Genomic DNA, 20,443 nt, shown 5'->3' with positions numbered 1-20,443 from the left:
TGATGTCAGTTAGGAAACAAAAAAATGGTGTCGGTTGTCCTTTAAGTTATCTCCTTTCGGTGGTGGATTTAACATCCAATGTCCGTTTCTTCTCTTGCATCAGTCACAACGACAATCTTTCTTGTTTCCTTCTTTTCTCCAAGTTTCGTTTGATCCCCGGTGACTTTTTGCATAGAAATCTGGAGATACTGTACGATTTCATCTGTGACTCTGATCAGTAATGCGGATGCCTGTCAAATGTCGGATCGTTGAAGACCTCCTCCTCCTACCTTTTCTCCTTCTTCTTCTTCTTCTTCTTCTTCTTCTTCTTCTTCTTCTTCTTCTTCTGCTTTTTTGCTTTCTTCTATTTTTCATTTTCTTTTTTGTTTTACTTCTTTTTCCTTCTTACTTTTCTTATTTTCTTATTTCACATTCACATTCCACCATGATGTCCCTGATCCACTGGTGAAGAGACGCTTTGATCCTCTCTTTCATCTGGAACTGCTTTATGTAACAAAGAGGGTACAGACAGTGCTTAAGAATGAATGTCTCTCTGTCTCTTTATGTTGCATGTTATTTGTTATTTAGTTTTTTTCTTTCTTTTGACTTCAAGACGGCGCCGCAAGAGTGGCTGCCTTTCCAGCAGCTCCTGTGTTTTGCTTTTGTACTTTCATTCCTTTCATAACTTTGCTGCTGTGAAATGTAAATTTCTCCACTGCGAGACTAATAAAGGCAAATCCAATTTGTATTTTTGTTTCTTATTTTTCTTCTCTTCTTTTTTTCTTTTTTCTTTTTTTCTTTTTTTCTTCTTTTTCTTCTTTTTCATTTTCTTCTTTTTTTCTTCTTTCCTTTCTGCTTTTTTTCAGAATCAGAATCATCTTTATTGCCAAGTATGTAGAACACACAAGGAATTTGTTTCCGGTAGAACACGCTGCACTAGTATCGTCGTCAAAAAAAAACTGCTAAGTTGCACTATACAGTTCCATTTTGGCTACTGTTGGCTACTGTTGTCTACTTTTCTTCTTCTTTTTCCTTATTTTTTTCTTCTTTACTTCTTTTTCATTTTCTTTTTTCTTCTTTTTCTTCGCTTTCTTTTTCTTCTTTTCCTCTTTTTCATTTTCTTCTCTTTCTTTGTCTTCTTTTCCTTCATTTTCTTCTATTTCATTTTTTTCTTTTTCTTCTTTTTCTCCTTTTCTTTTACTTCTTTTTGCTTCTTTTTCTTTTTTCCTCTTTTTTCTTAATTTTTTCTTATTGTTTTCTTTTTTCTTATTTTTCATGTTATTACTTTTCTTCTTTTCTTTTTCTACTTTTTCGTCTTCTGATTATTTATTAGTCTCGCAGTCGAGAAATTTACAATTCACAGCAGCAAAGTTATGAAAGGAAAACAAAATACAAAATACAGCAACTGCTGTATTATTATTTTATTATTTTATTATTATTATTATTATTATTATTATTATTATTATTATTATTATTATTATTATTTTAAATGGTTTTCCTGAACGCTGAACAGCAGGATGATTGAGGTGGTCAATGGTCTGGGTTTGTGGAGTTGATGTGTGATGAGTGAACGCTCTGTTGTTTATTTCCCCCCGAGACATCATCCGGCAAAGGGCCTGAGAAAGTTCTTTGGGGCAATGGCAGATTTGTTTTTCTAGTCTGGGCCGTCTCAGTCGACGGGCGGTCGCTTTGCCGCTCGAAGCGGAAAGGACGTCTGCGTCATCGTTGCCGCTTGATGAGCAGCCAAGACAACTGTTTGTTTTGTTTTTTTTGTTCCGGCGGCAGAAAGGACCCAGCGATCTGGAGCTGACGCCTGACGAATACTCAGTGATGGTCGGCCCCTATCCGTGCAACATCAGCTTCCAGAACGACCAACTTTTCCACTGCACCATCAGCGGCCTGCTGAACTCCCGCGACACTGAGATGCCCGTCACCGTGAGTGCGCTCGCCTTCTACCTCACCACTATACCGCCGCATCTGATCCTAAGCCACAAAGCCAAGCGCTTCCGGGTTCCACCCGGATGTGCTTCCACACGGTTCACGCTCGATCCCTGCGCCACAAAGTCACACCTGCTTTCGGGTGCAAAAATTTGGGGGGAATTTGCTCCACATATTACATCTGGAGCACACAACAAATGAATGAATAACGAGCTTTTAAATTTGAAGTAAAAAATGGTGACTGTTATTGTGGTTTACATAGGACAATTTGAAATTTTGGTTCAAACTTTAGCAAACATCATGGCAACTGACATGCTTGATTTGCTTTCGCATGCTGAATAAAATGATGTAGCGGGCAAGATTTGGGCCCCGGGCCTCGACTTTGATACCTGTGGTGTAAGGTGTCAGTTGAAAAGTAGAGAATACGTGCACTTCAACCATAACCTTGCCCCCCCATACCTTTCTGACCTTCTTCAAATTTCTCTTCCCTCTCGTTCCCTCAGATCCTCTTCCTCCCTCCACCTCTGTGTGCCCCCCCCCTTTCCTGTCTCAGCACGATGTGGGACAGAGCCTTCAGCTGCTCTGTCCCCAAACTTTGGAAGTCACTTCCTCCCAACATTCGTAACATCGATTCTCCTCCGACCTTCAAGTCCCATCTCAAACCCCACCTATTTAAAATTGCATTTTCTGTGTAGCTCTCTCTTGTTTCTATTTATAATTGTATTTTATTTATTGCATTCTATTTGTGAATTTATTTTATTTATTATAATACCTATTCTTGTCTGAGACTGTAAAGTGTCCTTTAAAGTGGCTTTGGAAGGTGCTCAAAGGACAACCAACACCATTTTTTTGGTTTCCTAATTGACATCAGAAAAACGTTTTATCACATCTAAAATACCCAAAACACGCAGGCTGATATTTTTAGTCAAATGCAAAACACAAAAAAAATGCCTTAAAGTGTGCTAAAACTGCAACAGATTGAGCTGCGAATTGTGGATTTTCACAAAGTCCCACCCCCAGGTCGTGATGTCACGTCAAGACGTCTTGCCTTGCTCGAGAATCAAAACAATGGCTTCAGATTCGGAGAAGATGCTTTCTTGTTACTCATCCAGTTATGAATATGATTCAAATAGTTCTGAAGAGGAAAGCATAAATGTTTGCAATCGATTAAAGGAGTCCTCCCATATCAATTTGAGCCGTCAATGACAGCAATGTAGCACCCAGAAAATGCAGACGATGGCGTCGAGGCTCCGTTGGAAATGGGCTGATTTGTATGCTGGGAATTTGTGTCAGCGAATATCGCCTTTGTGCTGCCTGCTGAAAAAAAGCCTTTGCATTTTTTTTTGACAGAAACCGCAATATTTGTGTGGGGTTGCTCCAAAACACACAGCGGTATTGTTTTTCCCCACATTGTCTCAGAATGAAATCGGAGCAAAGTGAGGTCTCATGTCAAACGTGGGCCCTTGCATATCCATCATGGTCGACATTTGACACAGACACCATCATGGTGGCCGTCCGTCGGTTGACTGCGTTTTCTTGGCTTTCGGCCCTGATTAGGAGAACGGACGGTCTGTTTTCGCTTGGATCCCAAACACAGCAGGAGGTGATCAGGTGAAAACGTTCCGGCGGAACAAGTCACAAAGGCGCTCTCTCTCTCTCGTTCTCTCTCTCTCTCTCTCTCTCTCTCTCTCTCTCTCTCTCTCTCGCTCTTTGTCGACATTAATTCCCAAGAAGATAAGGGGATCATAAGCTGAGTGAGCAAGTGGCGAAGGACAACAGGGATTCTTGCCAGGCAGCGCAAGCGAAAGTCCTTCTCTTGTCACATCTGGGTCAGCGTGAGTCATGTGACTCTGCACTGGCGAGCCCTTTGTCAAGTCTGCGCGTGCTCATTTGTCCGACGGACAAGAGCGCCCCGATGGACAGCGAGATAGCAACGCTTCCGAGGTGATGCGAAGCGTTGCCCGGCGACGACAGTCCTTCCGCACCGTTTGTTTGTTTTCAACCTTGTCAACGGGGTCGTTTGAAAAGTCCTTCCAAAGAAAAAAAAGCTGGTTTCCAAACGCATGCGGACCTTTATATCAAATCTGTCCTTCCTTATGCCTGCTTTTCAAAACAAAACTGTTGACGATGAACAAGGATGCTCCCACTCCCCCACTTGTTTTTCCCAACACGTTTCCCCACAGCGACAGTGCCTTTACCATACCAGTCCTTGGGACGAGTTGATCTCACTCGCTTATCATGACAAATCCAATGTTGTGAATGAAACGGGGGCTCCCCCTTAATCCAATGTGACACTTTGTCATGTTGTCTGTTTAAAAAAACAACTGCCCCCCTCCCAAAATGGTGCTTGGGATTTCATCCGTGAAACATAAGCAAAGTATTGCTGGCACGGACACAGCTTGCGGAAGGTTAATGTTCCTGCGGGTGTAAATTAGCCCACCGGTCACCCCAAACGACGCCTTTAAGATGATTATCTATCTATCTATCTATCTATCTATCTATCTATCTATCTATCTATCTATCTATCTATCTATCTATCTATCTATCTATCTATCTATCTATCTATCTATCTATCACCCACCCATCCATCGATCATCAGGGGATTGATCCATCCATCTATCATTGGGGGAACGATCCATCCATCTATCATTGAGGGATCGATCCATCCATCGATCATTGGGGGATCGATCCATCGATCATTGGGGGATTGATCCATCCATCCATCTTCCATCTATCTATCTATCTATCTATCTATCTATCTATCTATCTATCTATCTATCTATCTATCTATCTATCTATCTATCTATCTATCTATCTATCTATCTATCTATCTATCTATCTATTTGTTTTTTATATTTATATTCCTGTGTTCTTCCATCACCGTTTGGTTCGGGGCCGCCACAAAAATGGACAAAATCCGACTTCAACGGACAGTTAGGACGGCGGAAAAAATCATTGGCACCGCCCTACCCACTCTCGAGGACTTGCACACTGCAAGAATCCGAACAAGGGCGCATTAGGGATATATAAATAGGACCCTCCGCACCCTGCCCACCACCTTTTCCAGCTACTCCCCTCAGGCAGGCGCTACCGATCCATGCGCACCAAATCCAGCAGACATTTAAACAGCTTCTTCCCCCAAGCCATTAACTCTTTGAACTCTTCAACAGTAGCCAAAATGGAACTGTATAGTGCCACTTAGCAGTTTTTTTGACGACGATACTAGTGCAGCGTGTTCTACCGGAAACAAATTCCTTGTGTGTCCTACATACTTGGCAATAAAGATGATTCTGATTCTGATTATGATTTATTGTATTTATTATTTTTATTTATGTACAATGATACCTCGTCTTACAAACGCTTTAGAGAATATACTCTTGGTATCCAAACTATTTTTCGGGAAACACACGGAGCACCACAATGATGATGTGTCGTTCGTGAACGAGACGGTACTTGGAGCTGGATCTCTGAAGTGAACAAGGAGCTGGAAATGGCAGCCGACTTTTTTTGTCCTCTATTACCTGCCCTCAGTGTTTGGTTTAAGCCGCATGAAGAGATCCGTGGTAGAGGAGGGAGAGGACACACGCAACAGGACACACGCAGCAGTGAGGAGGGGAGGGGTTCGAGAAACAAGCATGAGCAAGGAAAAAACAAAAGTGAAAAGGTGAGAAAATGGATAGAAATCACAGTACAATTTGGACTTGTTTCAACTTTATTGATAGTTTAAAGGCAGAGTGTAGACTGCAAAGTTAAAATATCCCATCAATCAAGCTCCACAAATAACCCGCACAAGCCATTTGTACAATTTGAAGAGGAAAGACAAGAAAGGGAACCAGCTATGAAGTTTCTAGTGTGTCTGTCTGCATCTGTTGCTGTTGCAATATCATAACTTCCTCCTTGAGACACTTTATGCAAAAAGCTATCCATTCCATCAAGCCATCAACGACCATCACAAAGGTAAATAAAACGATTTTATTATACCGTACAGTTTATTTCTTTAATTATAATACCATAGCACATTTATTATACATAAAATAAGGTATATTTTGTGTAGTTTCAAGGCTTATTTCGTAGAAAACTATTTTATGGGCACCTGGGAACGGATTATTCTGATTTTAATTGTTTCCTATGGGAAATTAATGTTTGGAATACACACTTTTCGACTTACACACACTTTCTGGGTACCAATTAAGTTCGTAAGCCAAGGTATCACTGTATTTATTTATTTATTTATTTGTTCTTTCTTTCTTTCTTTCTGTCGTGATCTGGTTGGCGACCAACGGGGGGGCGCTGTCGGCCCCGCCTGCACCTGCACAGGTGCTGGTCGTTTCCAATCAGTGACACTCAAAAGGACCCCCGGCACGACCATTCGGTGTCGGGTAATTGTTGAATGTCATTGTTGTTTGATGCACTGTTGTGTGATGTTGAACGCATTGTATGCTGTTGTATGCAATTGTATGCATTGTATGCAGTGTTAGATTGGATTGGATTGGATATGCCTTTATTAGTCTCACAGTGGAGAAATTTACATTTCACAGCAGCAAAGTGATGAAAGGAATGAAAGTAAAAAAACAAAATACATGAGCTGCTGGACAGGCAGCCACTCTCGCAGCGCCGTCTTGAAGTCAAAATAACAAAAAAAAAGCTAAATAACAAATAATATGACAGTATAGAGACAATATGACAAAACAAAGACACAGAGAGACATTCATTCTTCAGGACTTGCTGTACCCTCTTTGTGATGACATGAAGCAGTTCTAGATGAAAGAGGAGAGGATCAACGCGTCTTTCCACCAGTGGATCAGGGACAGTGTATGTGTTTGTTTAACCTTGGTGGACTTTTAATCTTGGTTTTCTTTTGAAACTTGGTTTTTTTCTGTTCAGATGATTTTGATGTTTTAGATTTTGTTCCTGCTGACTTTATTTTAATACAATTTATCAAACACAACCTCCTGCTCCCTCCTGCCTGCTTTTTGGGATCCGCACCCGCCATCACCACCTTGCAAAACGTGGCTCTTTCTTTCTTTCTTTCTTTCTTTCTTTCTTTCTTTCTTTCTTTCTTTCTTTCTTTCTTTCTTTCTTTCTTTCTTTTTTATTGATTACGTATTTACCTCTTTTCGGTGTGACTATGACTGTGTGTGTCTGTGTAAGCTCTCAGTCGTACAGGAGTGGTCCATCGATGAGAAGGTTTCTTCAGCCGTCATCTGTACAAAAGTGAAGGCCCCCTCTCAGGTTGGGGGGGCAGAGGACCCCTCCCTGTGGCCCCACTGATTGTTCCTACATTCCTGACTAACGACTGGCCTATTACCCCCACTCCCACCGGTATCACCTCATCAGCATAACGACCCTGAGAGTAGGGACCTATCATAGCTGTGTCCGGCGCCACCAGGTCTGGACATTAGGGATATATAAATAGGGCCGATACGACCAGTCAGACTTTAGTTCGCTGACGAAGCCTCTTGGATAGGAGGCGAAACGTCCGAAACCTTCACTTTTGTACATATGACTGTGTGTATTGCTTATCAATCACAGGGCACAAAAAAAAATCATATTTGATATTCTATGGATTTCAGAGTCTGCTTTTTTGCCTATGCTTTAGTGCAGGATTATTATTTTATTCTTCCTGATGGGTGTAGAGAATGGGAGTACTTTTGCCAGCACTGGCCAATAATGGGGGCACGCGCGTATGGCAAAAGCCTCAAGATGAATGCCCTCCAAGACCGATTTTGATCTGCCCATCGGTCATCTCCATGCACCGACAGCCCACCCCCCTCCCCCCATCCTCAATTTCCGCCTTATCATACCATGGCAACAAAACACTCACTCCTTCGCCCCTCCCCATCCACTCTTCTCCAATTGCAGGTGCAGGTAGGCAACTTCCGCCGCACCGTTGCCAAAGTTCAGCTGGGCGGCAGCGAGCCGGCCATCGTGGCGTCCATCGTGGTGTGCTGTGTCCTGCTGCTTGTGTGTACGGCGGGTAGGTCGGCGCGCCGGGGGGGAGATGGGGAATCCAGATGTCACTCGGGCAGCACAATGCGTAGTTATGGCCCCTGCGCTGATCGTCTTAGCAGACAGTGGGATGAAGGTGTTCCTTGACCAGCCCTTCACTCATTCTGCAAAGAAATCACACGTATTGGTGGCCTTTTGGATCAACATGGCGAATACCCACCCCTACGTGATCAGAACTGGGGGTGCGAGGGGGGGGGGTATTCGGACAGTCGGCTAGGGAAACCCTTAACCGGTCGCCGGCCAATCGTGCATTCACCCGACAGCCACACGTGCTCACAAAACAAAGCAGAATTGGAGAGAAAAGCGACAGCAGCTACAGATGAAAGACGGGGTCGGGGGTACATGAAAGTTTCACAATCGTTTGAATAACATTTTGAGTGCATTTGGTGTTTTAGCTCTCTTTTTTACTGCTATCGGTCCGGGCTTTGAAACACAAACACGGTGACACGAGCCAAGTTAAGACGAGCCAAGTTAAGTCAGCTTTATTGGCAAATATGCTCTTCCTACAACATGTAGAACAGATGACATTTTTTTTGCCTCTCGACCGCAGTGCAAACATGCAATGCATTGTGTGTGTGTGTGTGTGTGTGTGTGTGTGTGTGTGTGTGTGTGTGTGTGTGTGTGTGTGTGTGTGTGTGTGTGTGTGTGTGTGTGTGTGCGCGTGTGTGTGTGTGTGTGCGCGCGTGTGTCCCAGCTCTGGTGGTGTACTGTACAAAAAGCCGAAGGGCTGAACGCTACTGGCAGAAAACTTTACTCCAAATGGAAGAGATGGAGTCCCAGATCAGAGAGGAGATCCGCAAAGGTGGGTTTTTCATGCAACACTCACACACGCACACACACCATCCATCCATCCATCCATCAAGTAAAAAGTGTGTATCCAAGTGAAATGAAAATACACACAAAAAAAAAATCATTTTGGGTGAATTTGTGAGGACCTTTCTGAAACTTTAACAGATGCATGTATAGACCCTTTAGAAGCCTTTAGAATGAAAAACTTGTGAGGGCTGGCCAAGAGGTCCTCACATGTAAAAAATGTCCTCACTACGTATGGTATAAAATTTTAGTGGTCCTCACAAGAGTAGTCATACACACACACGCACACACACACACACACACACACACTGCTGTTTTATGCGACTGTGAAAAGAGCACAAAGTGAGACAGAAACCTCGTCCATTTTTTTTGGTGTGGTTGACAGTGGTGAGCAGTGCATTTCCCCGCTAGGCCTTCAGTTGTGCTACACCTAAATCAATCCACAGCTGTGACTGCGACTCATCTAAAAAGTGCGGTGTGATTGACTACAAGTCCACAAGAGGGTAGCGTTACCAGGAAATAACTTCCTCGCGCCTGCTAGAAGGCCTTGGTATCACCAACTGGTGATCTGATTGGTTAAAGCAGTTTGATTGACAATAATTGGATGCTACAGAGCCCTTCTTTTGGCTCGGCTCACTAAAAAGATCCGGCTCTTTTGACTCCCAAATGGCTCCTCAGTTTGTTTGTTTTTTTGTTGCTTAAATTAATTAAAAAGCATGTAAAATTATGTAAAAAACAAATTACTCATGTAAAAAATACTATATAAAATATTTTTATTTATATGGCTTGATTTATATGTGCACAGAGCGCATCCACAAACATTCACTTTCCCTGTGATTACTCTGGTCTGATGATCAGCTGTCACTAATTTGCTTTTCATATTAATAATGCTGTCATACCAACTAGTAAAAAATATAATTGAATAATAATAAGTACATAATGTAATAACTTTTGGCCACCTGTCTACCCTTACCCCCCTCCCCCTCCTCCTTCTCCTCACTGCTGCGTGTGTCTGTAATTCTCCCCTCCCTCCTCTACCACGGATATCGACCAATCACGTGTGGCTTTAACCGAAGACTGGGGCCGGGGAATAGAGGACAAAAAAGGCGACTCCCATTTCCGGCTCCTTGTTAGGAACCGGCTTATTTCGTTCACTTCAGTGATCCGGCTCTAAGAACCGGCTCGTTCGCGAACGACACATCACTAGTACACATCTGATGTTGCTCACAGTGGTCCTCAGTGTGCCCAGGGAGCTTGTGTTTCTGCTCAGACACATGAAAAATTAGAGGGAACATTGTTGGAGGGTTTGGAGCGTTTTCGCCTCCGGTCACAAGCCGCCGGTCACATGCGGTCACAATGATTTCGCCGCGTGCCCACCCCCTCGGCCCCTCAGGCAGGGCAAGGCTACGACCAAGCGAGGCGAAGGCCGCTCTCGGAGATTTATGGCTTTGAGATAAGGGCACACACCGAAAGAGAAAGAGGAAGCGCGAAGGCCGTTGGTGTTGGAGTCAAGGCGGCGAGTCTGAGGAAAAGCAGAAGTGCGGCGGACACGTTGGTGTGGGGGGGGGGGGGTGTCACTTTGGATAGATTTTCGACCCACTCCGAGAAGGAGGGGGACAAAAAGCCAAACTTGACACCAAAGAACAGGGAAGCGGGGGAGATGGACGCCTTTCGGCTGACAGGAAGGGGGGGGGATGTTCTGCTCTTTGGGCGTCATGGGGCTAATCACAAGTTGCAGGCCTGAGTGCTTTAGAACGCATGAATGAGTGACACGATAGATAAGTTGGGAGGATGCTTTCGAGCTCTCATTTTTTTCTTCTCCACATCCATCCAAATGCAATTTGATCTTGTGTTCCATTTGGTTCAAAATGTCTCCGCCTGCCGCTTGACGGGTTCTCGTATGAAGGTCCTATCGTGTGTGTCAAATTTGGGCGTGGACGGCCCCACCTGACCTCTCAGAGCTCCCTGCATCGGCATCTGGGGCTCTGAGGGGTTGGAACCTTTTGCGCCGTTCCTTCTTCTCCTTGGAATGAAGATTTGGCAAGTCCTCCTCGCTGGCCATCTTTCAAGTCGTCATTGGCTGTTTTTGCACTTTTGAGTGTCTTGGTTCCTGATTTATTTTCCTTTGTTGTCAGAATTCTTTGGTCTCCATGTACAGAACTTGGTAGACATTGGCACTTGAACAACGTTTTGTTCACCTTCAACATGTCTGTGTAAGCTCTCAGTCGTACAGGAGTGGTCCATCGATGAGAAGGTCTCTTCAGCCGTCATCTGTACTTCTTTTAAGGTGTCAGACATTTCGCTTCTTATCAAGAGGCTTCGTCAGCAAACTAAAATTTGCTGGTAGTTTTAACCCTATAAATGTATTCCTACTGTCCCAGACATGGTGGTGCCAGACTCTGCTATGATTGGTCCCTGCTCTCAGGTTGGGGGGAGCAGAGGACTGTTCCTTGACCTCACCCCTCCATGGCGATTTAGTGAAGGCTTTTGCTGTTTTATGAAAATAGCTTCTTTTACTCCACTTTCAAAGCATCTATTTTCTTTTGCTAAGATTTTAACCTCACTGCCGTCGAATGTCTGGTTGCTAGCTTTTAGGTGCATATGTACTGCAGATTGAGGCCCGCTGGTATTATCACTGCATGTTGATGGTCTTTTTTTAAGAATTTGTTTAGTCTCCCCAATGTATTGCTCTTTTCAACATGTCCGCTTGGTGCCGGCCACCTCGGCCAAAATGAGTTCCAGCCTTCGATATTCTTTTCTACTCACGAAATGAGGACGGTGACAACATGATAGCGGATCCAGGAAATGAGTTGATGCAATCCGCCGATAAAATCTCTTTGCGTCTGTTTGGACGCCGATCGCAAAGCTTTTTGGAATTTGAAAGCAACAATCTTGGGTGGGAGAAATGATGATAATGCATGTGGAAATAGAAGATGTGATCAGGTGGAGATGTTTGTGACTTTGGCTTGCCAACGCTGGTGGAGGCGTCTGACTTGCCCCGTGGATGCTTTCAGGTTTTGCGGAGCTGCAGACGGACATGACGGACCTGACCAAGGAGCTGAACCGCAGCCAAGGCATCCCCTTCCTAGAGTACAAGCAGTTTGTCACCCGCACCTTCTTCCCCAAGGTGACCCCCACCCACCCCCCTCACAACTCCCCTTTCCACAGACACCCACCATTTTCTCACGCCTCTCGTTTTTCTCACGTTTGTGTTTCAGATGTTCTCCGATTACGAGAGGAGTCTGGTTCAGCCCACCTACGAATACGATGCTTTGGGCCCCCGAGCTATGCCGGAAACGCACCCGCTCCTGCGGGACTGGCAGGTGAGACCCTGACTTGGCTCTTCTGCCAACGCGCCTTCCGTTGGGCACCCTGCGCCCGCCAAACGTGGTCGGCTAAGTACAACCTGACCTTGGGATTCTCGGGGCGATGCGTCTCGTTTTGTGGTGTACAAAGTAACAACAATGCTGAGCTCGATTGGGAGCCGACTGCCCACATCGACTTCCAAGGAAGTGTTTCCAGGTCACGGAAAATAAATCCCCCAGGCAGGGGCATTTATCTTGGTGTGCACCTTTGCCCCCCTTCTGTCAACCCACAAGCTGGAGCTGTGCAGTGGCCTCGGCCTGTTTGGGTGGCGGAAGAGGGGGGTGTATGAGGTGGCGGTGAAAAAAATTGTTTGCCGCCCCCAGGCCGCCAGCCCAACCGGACCCAACGTGGAGGAAGGAATCACGCTGTTTGCCACCCTCCTCAACAACAAGCACTTTCTCATCACCTTCGTCCACGCGCTGGAGCAGCAGAAGGACTTTGCCGTACGCGACCGGTAAGCGTCAGTCCACTCGCACTTTTTGATGGCTGATTTGCAACCAAAACGCTTGACGGGTGCAAATTGTTGAAATAAAGATCCTCATACTTACTCTTTTAACATCTGTGAAAGTAGAAAACGACGACGTTGACGTCTTGACGTAGCTCCGATTTGGCCTTTTTGCTGGTGTAAAACCAAACACGTTCTTCACAAGAACTTGTGGAGCAGCAACGAAAGGCTTTTAGTCTCGTCGTCATGAGAATAATGTGCCCTCTTCAGGTGCAGTCTGGCGTCACTGCTCACTATTGCTCTGCATGGCAAGCTGGAGTACTACACGGGCATCATGAAAGACCTGCTGGTGGACCTCATTGATGCCTCAGCCTCCAAGAACCCCAAGCTGATGCTGCGCCGCACTGAGTCCGTGGTGGAGAAAATGCTCACCAATTGGATGTCCATCTGCATGTACAGCTACCTCAAGGTGAGAAAGGGCCACTTTTGGGCCAACCTTGTCCACTTTTGTGACAGCCATGTACACTTTTGGGCCAGCCTTGTCATCTTTTGTGCCAGCTGTGTCCACTTTTGGTTCAACCTTGTCCACTTTTGGGTCAACCTTGTCCACTTTTGGGACAGCCTTGTCCACTTTTGTGCCAGCCGTGTCCACTTTTGGGTCAACCTTGTCCACTTTTGGGTCAACCTTGTCCACTTTTGGGCCAGCCGTGTCCACTTTTGGTTCAACCTTGTCCACTTTTGGGCCAGCCTTGTCCACTTTTGGGCCAGCCGTGTCCACTTTTGGGTTAACCTTGTCCACTTTTGGGTCAACCTTGTCCACTTTTGGGCCAGCTGTGTCCACTTTTGGTTCAACCTTGTCCACTTTTGGGTCAACCTTGTCCACTTTTGGGCCAGCCTTGTCCACTTTTGTGCCAGCCGTGTCCACTTTTGGGTCAACCTTGTCCACTTTTGGGTCAACCTTGTCCACTTTTGGGTCAACCTTGTCCACTTTTGGGCCAGCCATGTCCACTTTTGGGCCAGCCATGTCCACTTTTGGGCCAGCCATGTCCGCTTTTAGGTCAACCTTTTCCACTTTTGGGCCAGCCATGTCCACTTTTGAGACAGCCTTGTCCACTTTGGGGCCAGCTTGGTCCACTTTTGGAACAGCTTTGTCCGCTTGCTGTTCATAGGGTCAGAGAAACCTTTATGATGAGGGAGAACAATATTTTGAGAAGAGTCCAGTGGCTTCCATTTTGGTCACAGCCTCTCCCGCCGCTAACACCATTTGACTCGTTCTCCAGGAAACGGTGGGGGAGCCTTTCTTCCTCCTGCTGTGCGCGATCAAGCAGCAGATCAACAAGGGCTCCATCGATGCCATCACAGGGAAGGCGCGCTACACCCTTAACGAGGAGTGGCTGCTGCGCGAGAATATTGAAGCCAAGCCGCAGGTGTGATGACCCTCGCCCCCCCCCCCATTTCCGGCGTTGGCAGAAAGCAAAGGGGCCGCCACGTTTCACGGCATGGCGCTCTCTTTTTGTCCCCGCAGAACATCAACGTGTCCTTTCAAGGTTGCGGTGTGGACTCGGTGACGGTCAAGGTCATGAATACTGACACCGTCTGCCAAGTGAAGGAGAAAATCATTGAAGCCTTTTATAAGAACTTGCCCTTCTCCCAGTGGCCCCGAGCGGAAGACGTCGACCTGGGTAATGCCACCCATCTCATTATTTTCGTTTGCCATCAGAGATTTGTCGGTAGCCGTCGCAAAAGGTCAATTCCTCGCGGTGAGCCCTCCTAACCCGCGGTTGCAATAAAATAAATGACAGTTGGCACCGGGGAGATTTGGCCAGTAATCAGCTCCGGAATTATTGCTTTCAAAAGCCATTTGATTCACACAGGGATGAGAATTTTCCGCCAATCGGCGGATTTTCCACTTTTTCAGACCAAAATGACCTGATAAAACTAAATATGTACTGTATTCTCGCTTTTTTGCTGTTCATTTCCTGTTTCGACTTGTGTTGGTGCAAATCGCAATTTTGATTGGATGATACTGACGCCAGTTGGCGGAAAGCACCATTTTGATCGGATGAGCTTGATTTAGGCGCCGTTGATGTTGAAACAGGTAAACAGGTGAATAAGCGGACGAGTAAAAAAAAATCAGGTGTTATGTCGGAGGAATGCGAGGAGACAACTTTTGGCAGTGTGGCATATGCTACATCAGGTTGAATGGACCGAAGCATTCACCTTGGTGGAGAGAACAGGTTCTAATTTGATAGATCCTAATTTGCAATGAAACAATAGCATTGATGAAACAGTCGAGTGTCAATGGCACTATGGCAAGCCCCATGCTAACGTTAGCATCAATATACTACTATGAGAGGCAGCAGAAAGCAAGCGTGCAACCTAATGAGCCGTGTGCAGGCTAGCTAGCAGTAACCTTGCCTATGTACCCGGCAAATTGACTTTTATTCTGATAGTTTGGCTGGATTTTTACCAATCATGAGGAACAGAAAACCATTATTATTTGAAATAATACATTCTGACATTTTGTTGAAATCACATTACATGTCTGCCTGCTAGTACTGTACTCTATCCATACATACATACATACATACATACATACATACATACATACATACATACATACATACATACATACATATATATATATACACATATATATCTATATATATATATATATATATATATATATATATATACAGTAAAGTCTCGTTACTAGGACGATACGAGGGATTGATACAAGGTTCAAAGAAAGGTGTGAAATATTTGTGTTGTGTTGCTTGCAAAAAAAGACGTGAAAGTAGCTGCCTCCGGTTTCTATGTTTTAAAGACGCATTTTGATACAAAGAGCCACGGCAAAAAACGTAGAAGTCTGGAAAACATATCGATCATACAATAGAGAACAATGTAGTAATTAAGCAATACAGTAAAGTCTCGTTATATCGATATCGGATATATCGATAGTCCCGGTTATATCGATACTATTTCTATGCACGCACGGAGGAAATTACATGCAAACAGGGTCGGATATATCGATAGTCCCGGTTATATCGATATTTTTTCGGACTCCCTTGAATATCGATATAACGAGACTTTACTGTGTATAAGTCTCGTTATATCGATATTCAAGGGAGTCCGAAAAAATATCGATATAACCGGGACTATCGATATATCCGACCCTGTTTGCATGTAATTTCCTCCGTGCGTGCATAGAAATAGTATCGATATAACCGGGACTATCGATATATCCGATATCGATATAACGAGACTTTACTGTATATATATATATATATGTATATATATTTTTTTTTTACATATTTTTTGGTCATTCTCATCCCTGTTAACAGCCCAAGATTACTTTGGGCCATCTCCGCCAAACGTGGATGGCAACGTTCCTTGCTCTTCTCCGTGTGCTCAACTATGTCCTCTTGCATCCCCATTTCCCCCGCCCCAACAGAATGGTTCGACTCGGGCAGTAATGGCAAACCTCTGCAGGACCTGGACGACTCGTCGGTCATGGAGGATGGCCGCAAGAAACTCAACACCATCTTCCATTACCAGGTTGGCCTGCACACCGCTCCTCCGCGGGGGTGTTGCTGACAATCTTGAAAGTTTTTTTACATGGTTTTAAATCAAAAAGCGGGTCACTTTTTACCTACGACAGTTTGCTTGCGATTGGAACGCTTGCGATAAAGCTGTTATTTTCATTCCAAGTTAGTTTCTCGCACTGGCAAAGAAGGTCAATCCGAAGCGTCGAGTGAAGCAATTTCCAACGCTCGTGCACTTCTGCTTCCGTAGAAGAAAACAAACAAAGCCGAGGGGAACCCTGCGCATGTTTGCTCATGTCGACATGAGTGACTCGACCCTGGGCGACCTTTGACATCTTAGCTAGTTTGGTGCGCCGCGGTCACACAGCGGGAAAGTAGCAGCAAGCCGCGGGATGGACAAATGGTCTCCCTGACCCCGCCCCCTCTTCTCTCGGCTTTCCCTCACTAGATCCCGGAAGGGGCATCGCTCGCCATGAGCCTGCAAGACAAGAAGGAGAACGTCCTCGGGAGGGGTACGCCACCTTCAAACCAGCCATCGCTCACCCGCCCACCGAACGGTTTCATGATGTTGACTCTTTATCTTCTCTCTTGCTAGTCAAAGACCTGGACACAGAAAAGTACGTCCACTTGGTGAGTGAGCGCTGGCAGAATCCCAACGTGGTCTTCTGGGGTTCCTTTGGCTCTCGGCGGAGATGGAGAGTCTTACCCTTTGCTGCTCTCTGTTATCAATTTGCTCTTTTTATAGTCGCACATTTGATAGTTGCATTTGGCATACAGCGATTTGAATATGCTCGAGAAATAAGCTTGAGTTGAGAACAGGGGTGAAATGAGGTGAAAAGGGAAACTGCCGCAAGGAGAGAGCGACGCAAATGCAACTTAAAGGACAACCTACACCATTTTTTTGTTTCCCAACTGACATCAGAAAAACGTTTTATATCTTCTAAAATACCCAAAACACACAGGCGGATATTTTTAGTCAAATGCAAAACACCAATAAGAATGACTTAAAGTTGTCCAAAACTGCCACGAATGAGCTCAAAACTGGAGAGATTCATAAAGTCCTGCCCCCAGTTCGTGACGCCTCGTCACGATACTCCTTCACAAACTGCCTTGCCAGAATCAAAGCAATGGCTTCAGAGAGTTCAGATTTGGAAAAAAAAGATCATTTCTTGTTACTCAACCAGTTCTGAATATCATTCAAATAGTTCTGAAGAGGAATGCATTCGTGTTTGCAATCGATTGAAGAAGTCCTTCCGTATCAAATTCGAGCCGTGTAAGCAAAGTGACGAAACTGTTGAAGGACACGACATATGAAGCATATATGAAGCTGCGAGAATAATCAATATAATCTTATATATATCACCTTGGGTGATATGTGGCATATAAGAACATGAATAACAAATAATAAGCTACAAGAGGTCAACATCAATGCAGGTTGTTTAATGGTTGGGCATGCAAAACATTGTTTAAACTTTCAAGATGAAGAGTTATGAACTTACATATGAATGACAGCGGTTATCCATCGCTAACTCCGATTAGCTCGTCGTTCCAGCAGCTGAATATTTGTCCGCTACTGCTCTGGTCCGTTGCAAATGGCTGGTTTGTCTGCTGGGAATTTGTGTAAACGTACGTCTTCTTTTTGCGTGTTACCGCAATTGGCTGCCACACAACGATTCACCATCGCGTTATTTATGTAGTTTTCCTTCTAATTTTGCGATCAACACTGTGTTTTCAGATGAAACAAAGTACCCAAAATGCACTGTGTATCACTTTCGCAGTCAGGGGCGTTGCCTCAGCGACGTCACTCCGGCATCGTCATCAACTCGGAAACAAGACTTCCTGAATATTCAGTGCGAGTCCTAAAATATAAAATATTGCTATATGCGGTGGAATCTTTGTAAAATGCGGTCAGTAGAAGTTCTTTGAAGTGATTTTACAAATTATGGAGGCAACTTGTCTGGAGGTGTCGGCTGTTCTTTAAGCTCCTTTCAATCATGTCTGCTGAGATACGTTGGAATAATGAGTTCTTGGGATGGGGAGCCAGATTTGCACCCTGGTGGTTTTGGGCATGAGGCTGGCGGACATTTTGTGGTCATCACAAAGTTGTCGATTGGCGGCGTTGCAGGTCCTTCCGCACGACGAGCCGATGGAGCCCAAAAAGTCGCAAGGGCAAAGCCGGCGCAAAAAGGTGCTCCCAGAAATCTACCTGACACGCCTCCTGTCGACCAAAGTGAGCAAACGGGATGCAAAATGTCAGGGGTGAGGGGGGAGCGCTTGTCCTGAACCCGCCCATCTGCTCCTCCCCAAGGGAACGCTCCAGAAGTTCTTGGACGACCTCTTTCAGGCCATCCTCAGCATTCCCCCGGAGCGGCCCCCGCTGGCCGTCAAATACTTCTTTGACTTCCTGGAAGAGCAGGCCGACAAGCGAGGCATCACCGACCCGGACACCCTCCACATCTGGAAAACCAACAGGTGAGTGCGGCGCAGAGCGTTTGACAAACCTCCCTCCCACACGTTGTCCCTCCCCCAACAGTTTGCCGCTGCGATTCTGGGTCAACATCCTGAAGAACCCTCAGTTTGTCTTTGACATCGACAAGACGGATCACATGGATGCATGTCTGTCCGTCATTGCGCAGGCCTTCATCGACGCCTGCTCCGTTTCCGACCTGCACTTGGGAAAGGTCAGTCTGACCCAAAAAACCTGCCGACACGTAGTGAGTTGGCTGGCGACGCGACCGTCTCGTAAGTGTCCGTAGCCACTTCGTCATTTTCCACTACACATAAGCACAAACTTGCATGTTTTCAAGCACGGGAAGCCTCAACATACATCCACATTTTCCGGAAGCGGTTGCGTGATGGGATCGGCGTGGGGGTTTGGGGGGCTCAGGCAGGGTGCGGATTAGCCACATCAAACGAAACCATGCCCCCCCCACCCTGTTTCCACGGAAACTCTCTTATCTGGCAAGAAGCATACTCACACAGGGGTGAGAGGTCATGGTGGGGGTGGGTTGGCAGACAGATGGGCAAACGGCAGGAAGTGACCTTGGGAACAGGACACGAGAGGCTTCGCGATCGAGAGGAGATGCTTTGCCCGTCACGTGACACAAATAACTCATGACACACAACTTGAGTTGTAAGCACATTTGCTGTAGAACATACTTGGACACTCTGACGAAGATGGAAGTATACGCCGAAACATATCAGGGAATTGAACACCTAAAAAAGCCAATAATAATATAATAATAATACATTTAATTTAAATGCACCTTTCTAAACACCTAAGGACACTTTACAATAAAACAATACATAAAACAATAACATCCTGAATAAAACAATACATAATAAAACAGCAGATTAAACTAGGCCATGAAAGCAAGTTTAAACAGGTGGGTTTTGAGGTGATATTTGAAAGTAGGAAGGGAGTCAATGTTACGGCTGTTGGGTTGAAGTGAGTTCCAGAGTTCGGCAGCAGAGCAGCTGAAAGTTCTGCACCCAATCGTGGTGAGACGGGCAGAGGGCATACAGAGGTGGAGGGAGGATGAGGATCTGAGGGCCCCAGAGGGAACTGAGATTTAGAGTAGGTCAGACAGATAGGGGGGGCAAGGTTATGGATGGCTTTAAATGTAAACAGAAGTATCTTGAAATCAATACGAAGTTTAACAGGGAGCCAGTGGAGCTGCTGGAGGACAGGAGTGATGTGGTGAAAGGAGGGGGTTTTAGTGATGATCCGGGCAGAGGAATTTTGGACTAGTTGGAGTTTATGGAGAAATTTTTGATTGACCTCGAAAAGAAGTGTTACAATAATCGATACGGGAGGTAACGAGACTGTGGATAAGAATAGCAGTGGTGTGAGGGGCGAGAGAGGGACGGAGTCGATTGATATTACGGCGGTGGAAATATGCAGACCGAGTTATGTTATTTATATGGGAGTGAAAAGATAGTGTGCTATCGAGGATGACAATGTCTGTAAGAAAATAATCTGTTGTAAATTAACATACTTTACACCAGGGGTGTCAAAGTCATTTTTTGCCGCGGGCTACATTGTAGTTATAGTTTCCGCTCGAGGGCCGTTATGAATTTGGGGAACCCATTAGAATGTTTAAATCCCTTCAAATATTACATATAGAGCACACAGCAAATTAATGAATAACTCGTTTTCAAATCTGAAGTCAAGAATAATGACTTTTATTGTGGTTGACATCCAAAAATATGAAATTTTGGCTCAGATTTTAGCAATCATCATGGAATTTAACAAGTTTGATTTGCTTTCGCGGGCCGAAAAAAATGATGTGGCGGGCCAGATTTGGCCCGCGGGCCTTGACTTTGACACCTGTGCTTTACACCATCC

At 45.2% G+C, this 20,443-nt stretch overlaps 1 protein-coding gene across 1 annotated transcript in view; it reads left to right on the top strand.

The window, feature by feature from the left end:
* The window catches only part of plxnd1 (plexin D1), an 82,891-nt gene that overhangs the window by 58,945 nt on the left and 3,503 nt on the right, over positions 1-20,443 (top strand). Inside the window, exons 19-33 of the mRNA XM_089005386.1 lie at positions 1,765-1,914; positions 7,780-7,894; positions 8,621-8,728; positions 11,754-11,866; positions 11,958-12,062; positions 12,429-12,559; positions 12,821-13,019; positions 13,831-13,977; positions 14,076-14,232; positions 16,005-16,108; positions 16,544-16,607; positions 16,691-16,725; positions 18,221-18,325; positions 18,404-18,567; positions 18,629-18,776. Coding sequence (XP_088861512.1) covers positions 1,765-1,914; positions 7,780-7,894; positions 8,621-8,728; positions 11,754-11,866; positions 11,958-12,062; positions 12,429-12,559; positions 12,821-13,019; positions 13,831-13,977; positions 14,076-14,232; positions 16,005-16,108; positions 16,544-16,607; positions 16,691-16,725; positions 18,221-18,325; positions 18,404-18,567; positions 18,629-18,776 — 1,845 coding nt within the window. The remainder of the gene's footprint in view (positions 1-1,764; positions 1,915-7,779; positions 7,895-8,620; positions 8,729-11,753; positions 11,867-11,957; positions 12,063-12,428; positions 12,560-12,820; positions 13,020-13,830; positions 13,978-14,075; positions 14,233-16,004; positions 16,109-16,543; positions 16,608-16,690; positions 16,726-18,220; positions 18,326-18,403; positions 18,568-18,628; positions 18,777-20,443) is intronic.

This window comes from Hippocampus bargibanti, linkage group LG01 (genome assembly GCF_051943395.1).
Source record: "Hippocampus bargibanti isolate YZ-2025 linkage group LG01, ASM5194339v1, whole genome shotgun sequence".
Taxonomy (NCBI): domain Eukaryota; kingdom Metazoa; phylum Chordata; class Actinopteri; order Syngnathiformes; family Syngnathidae; genus Hippocampus; species Hippocampus bargibanti.
Note: the sequence above shows the minus strand (reverse complement) of the source record. Positions and strands in the feature narration are given on the sequence as shown.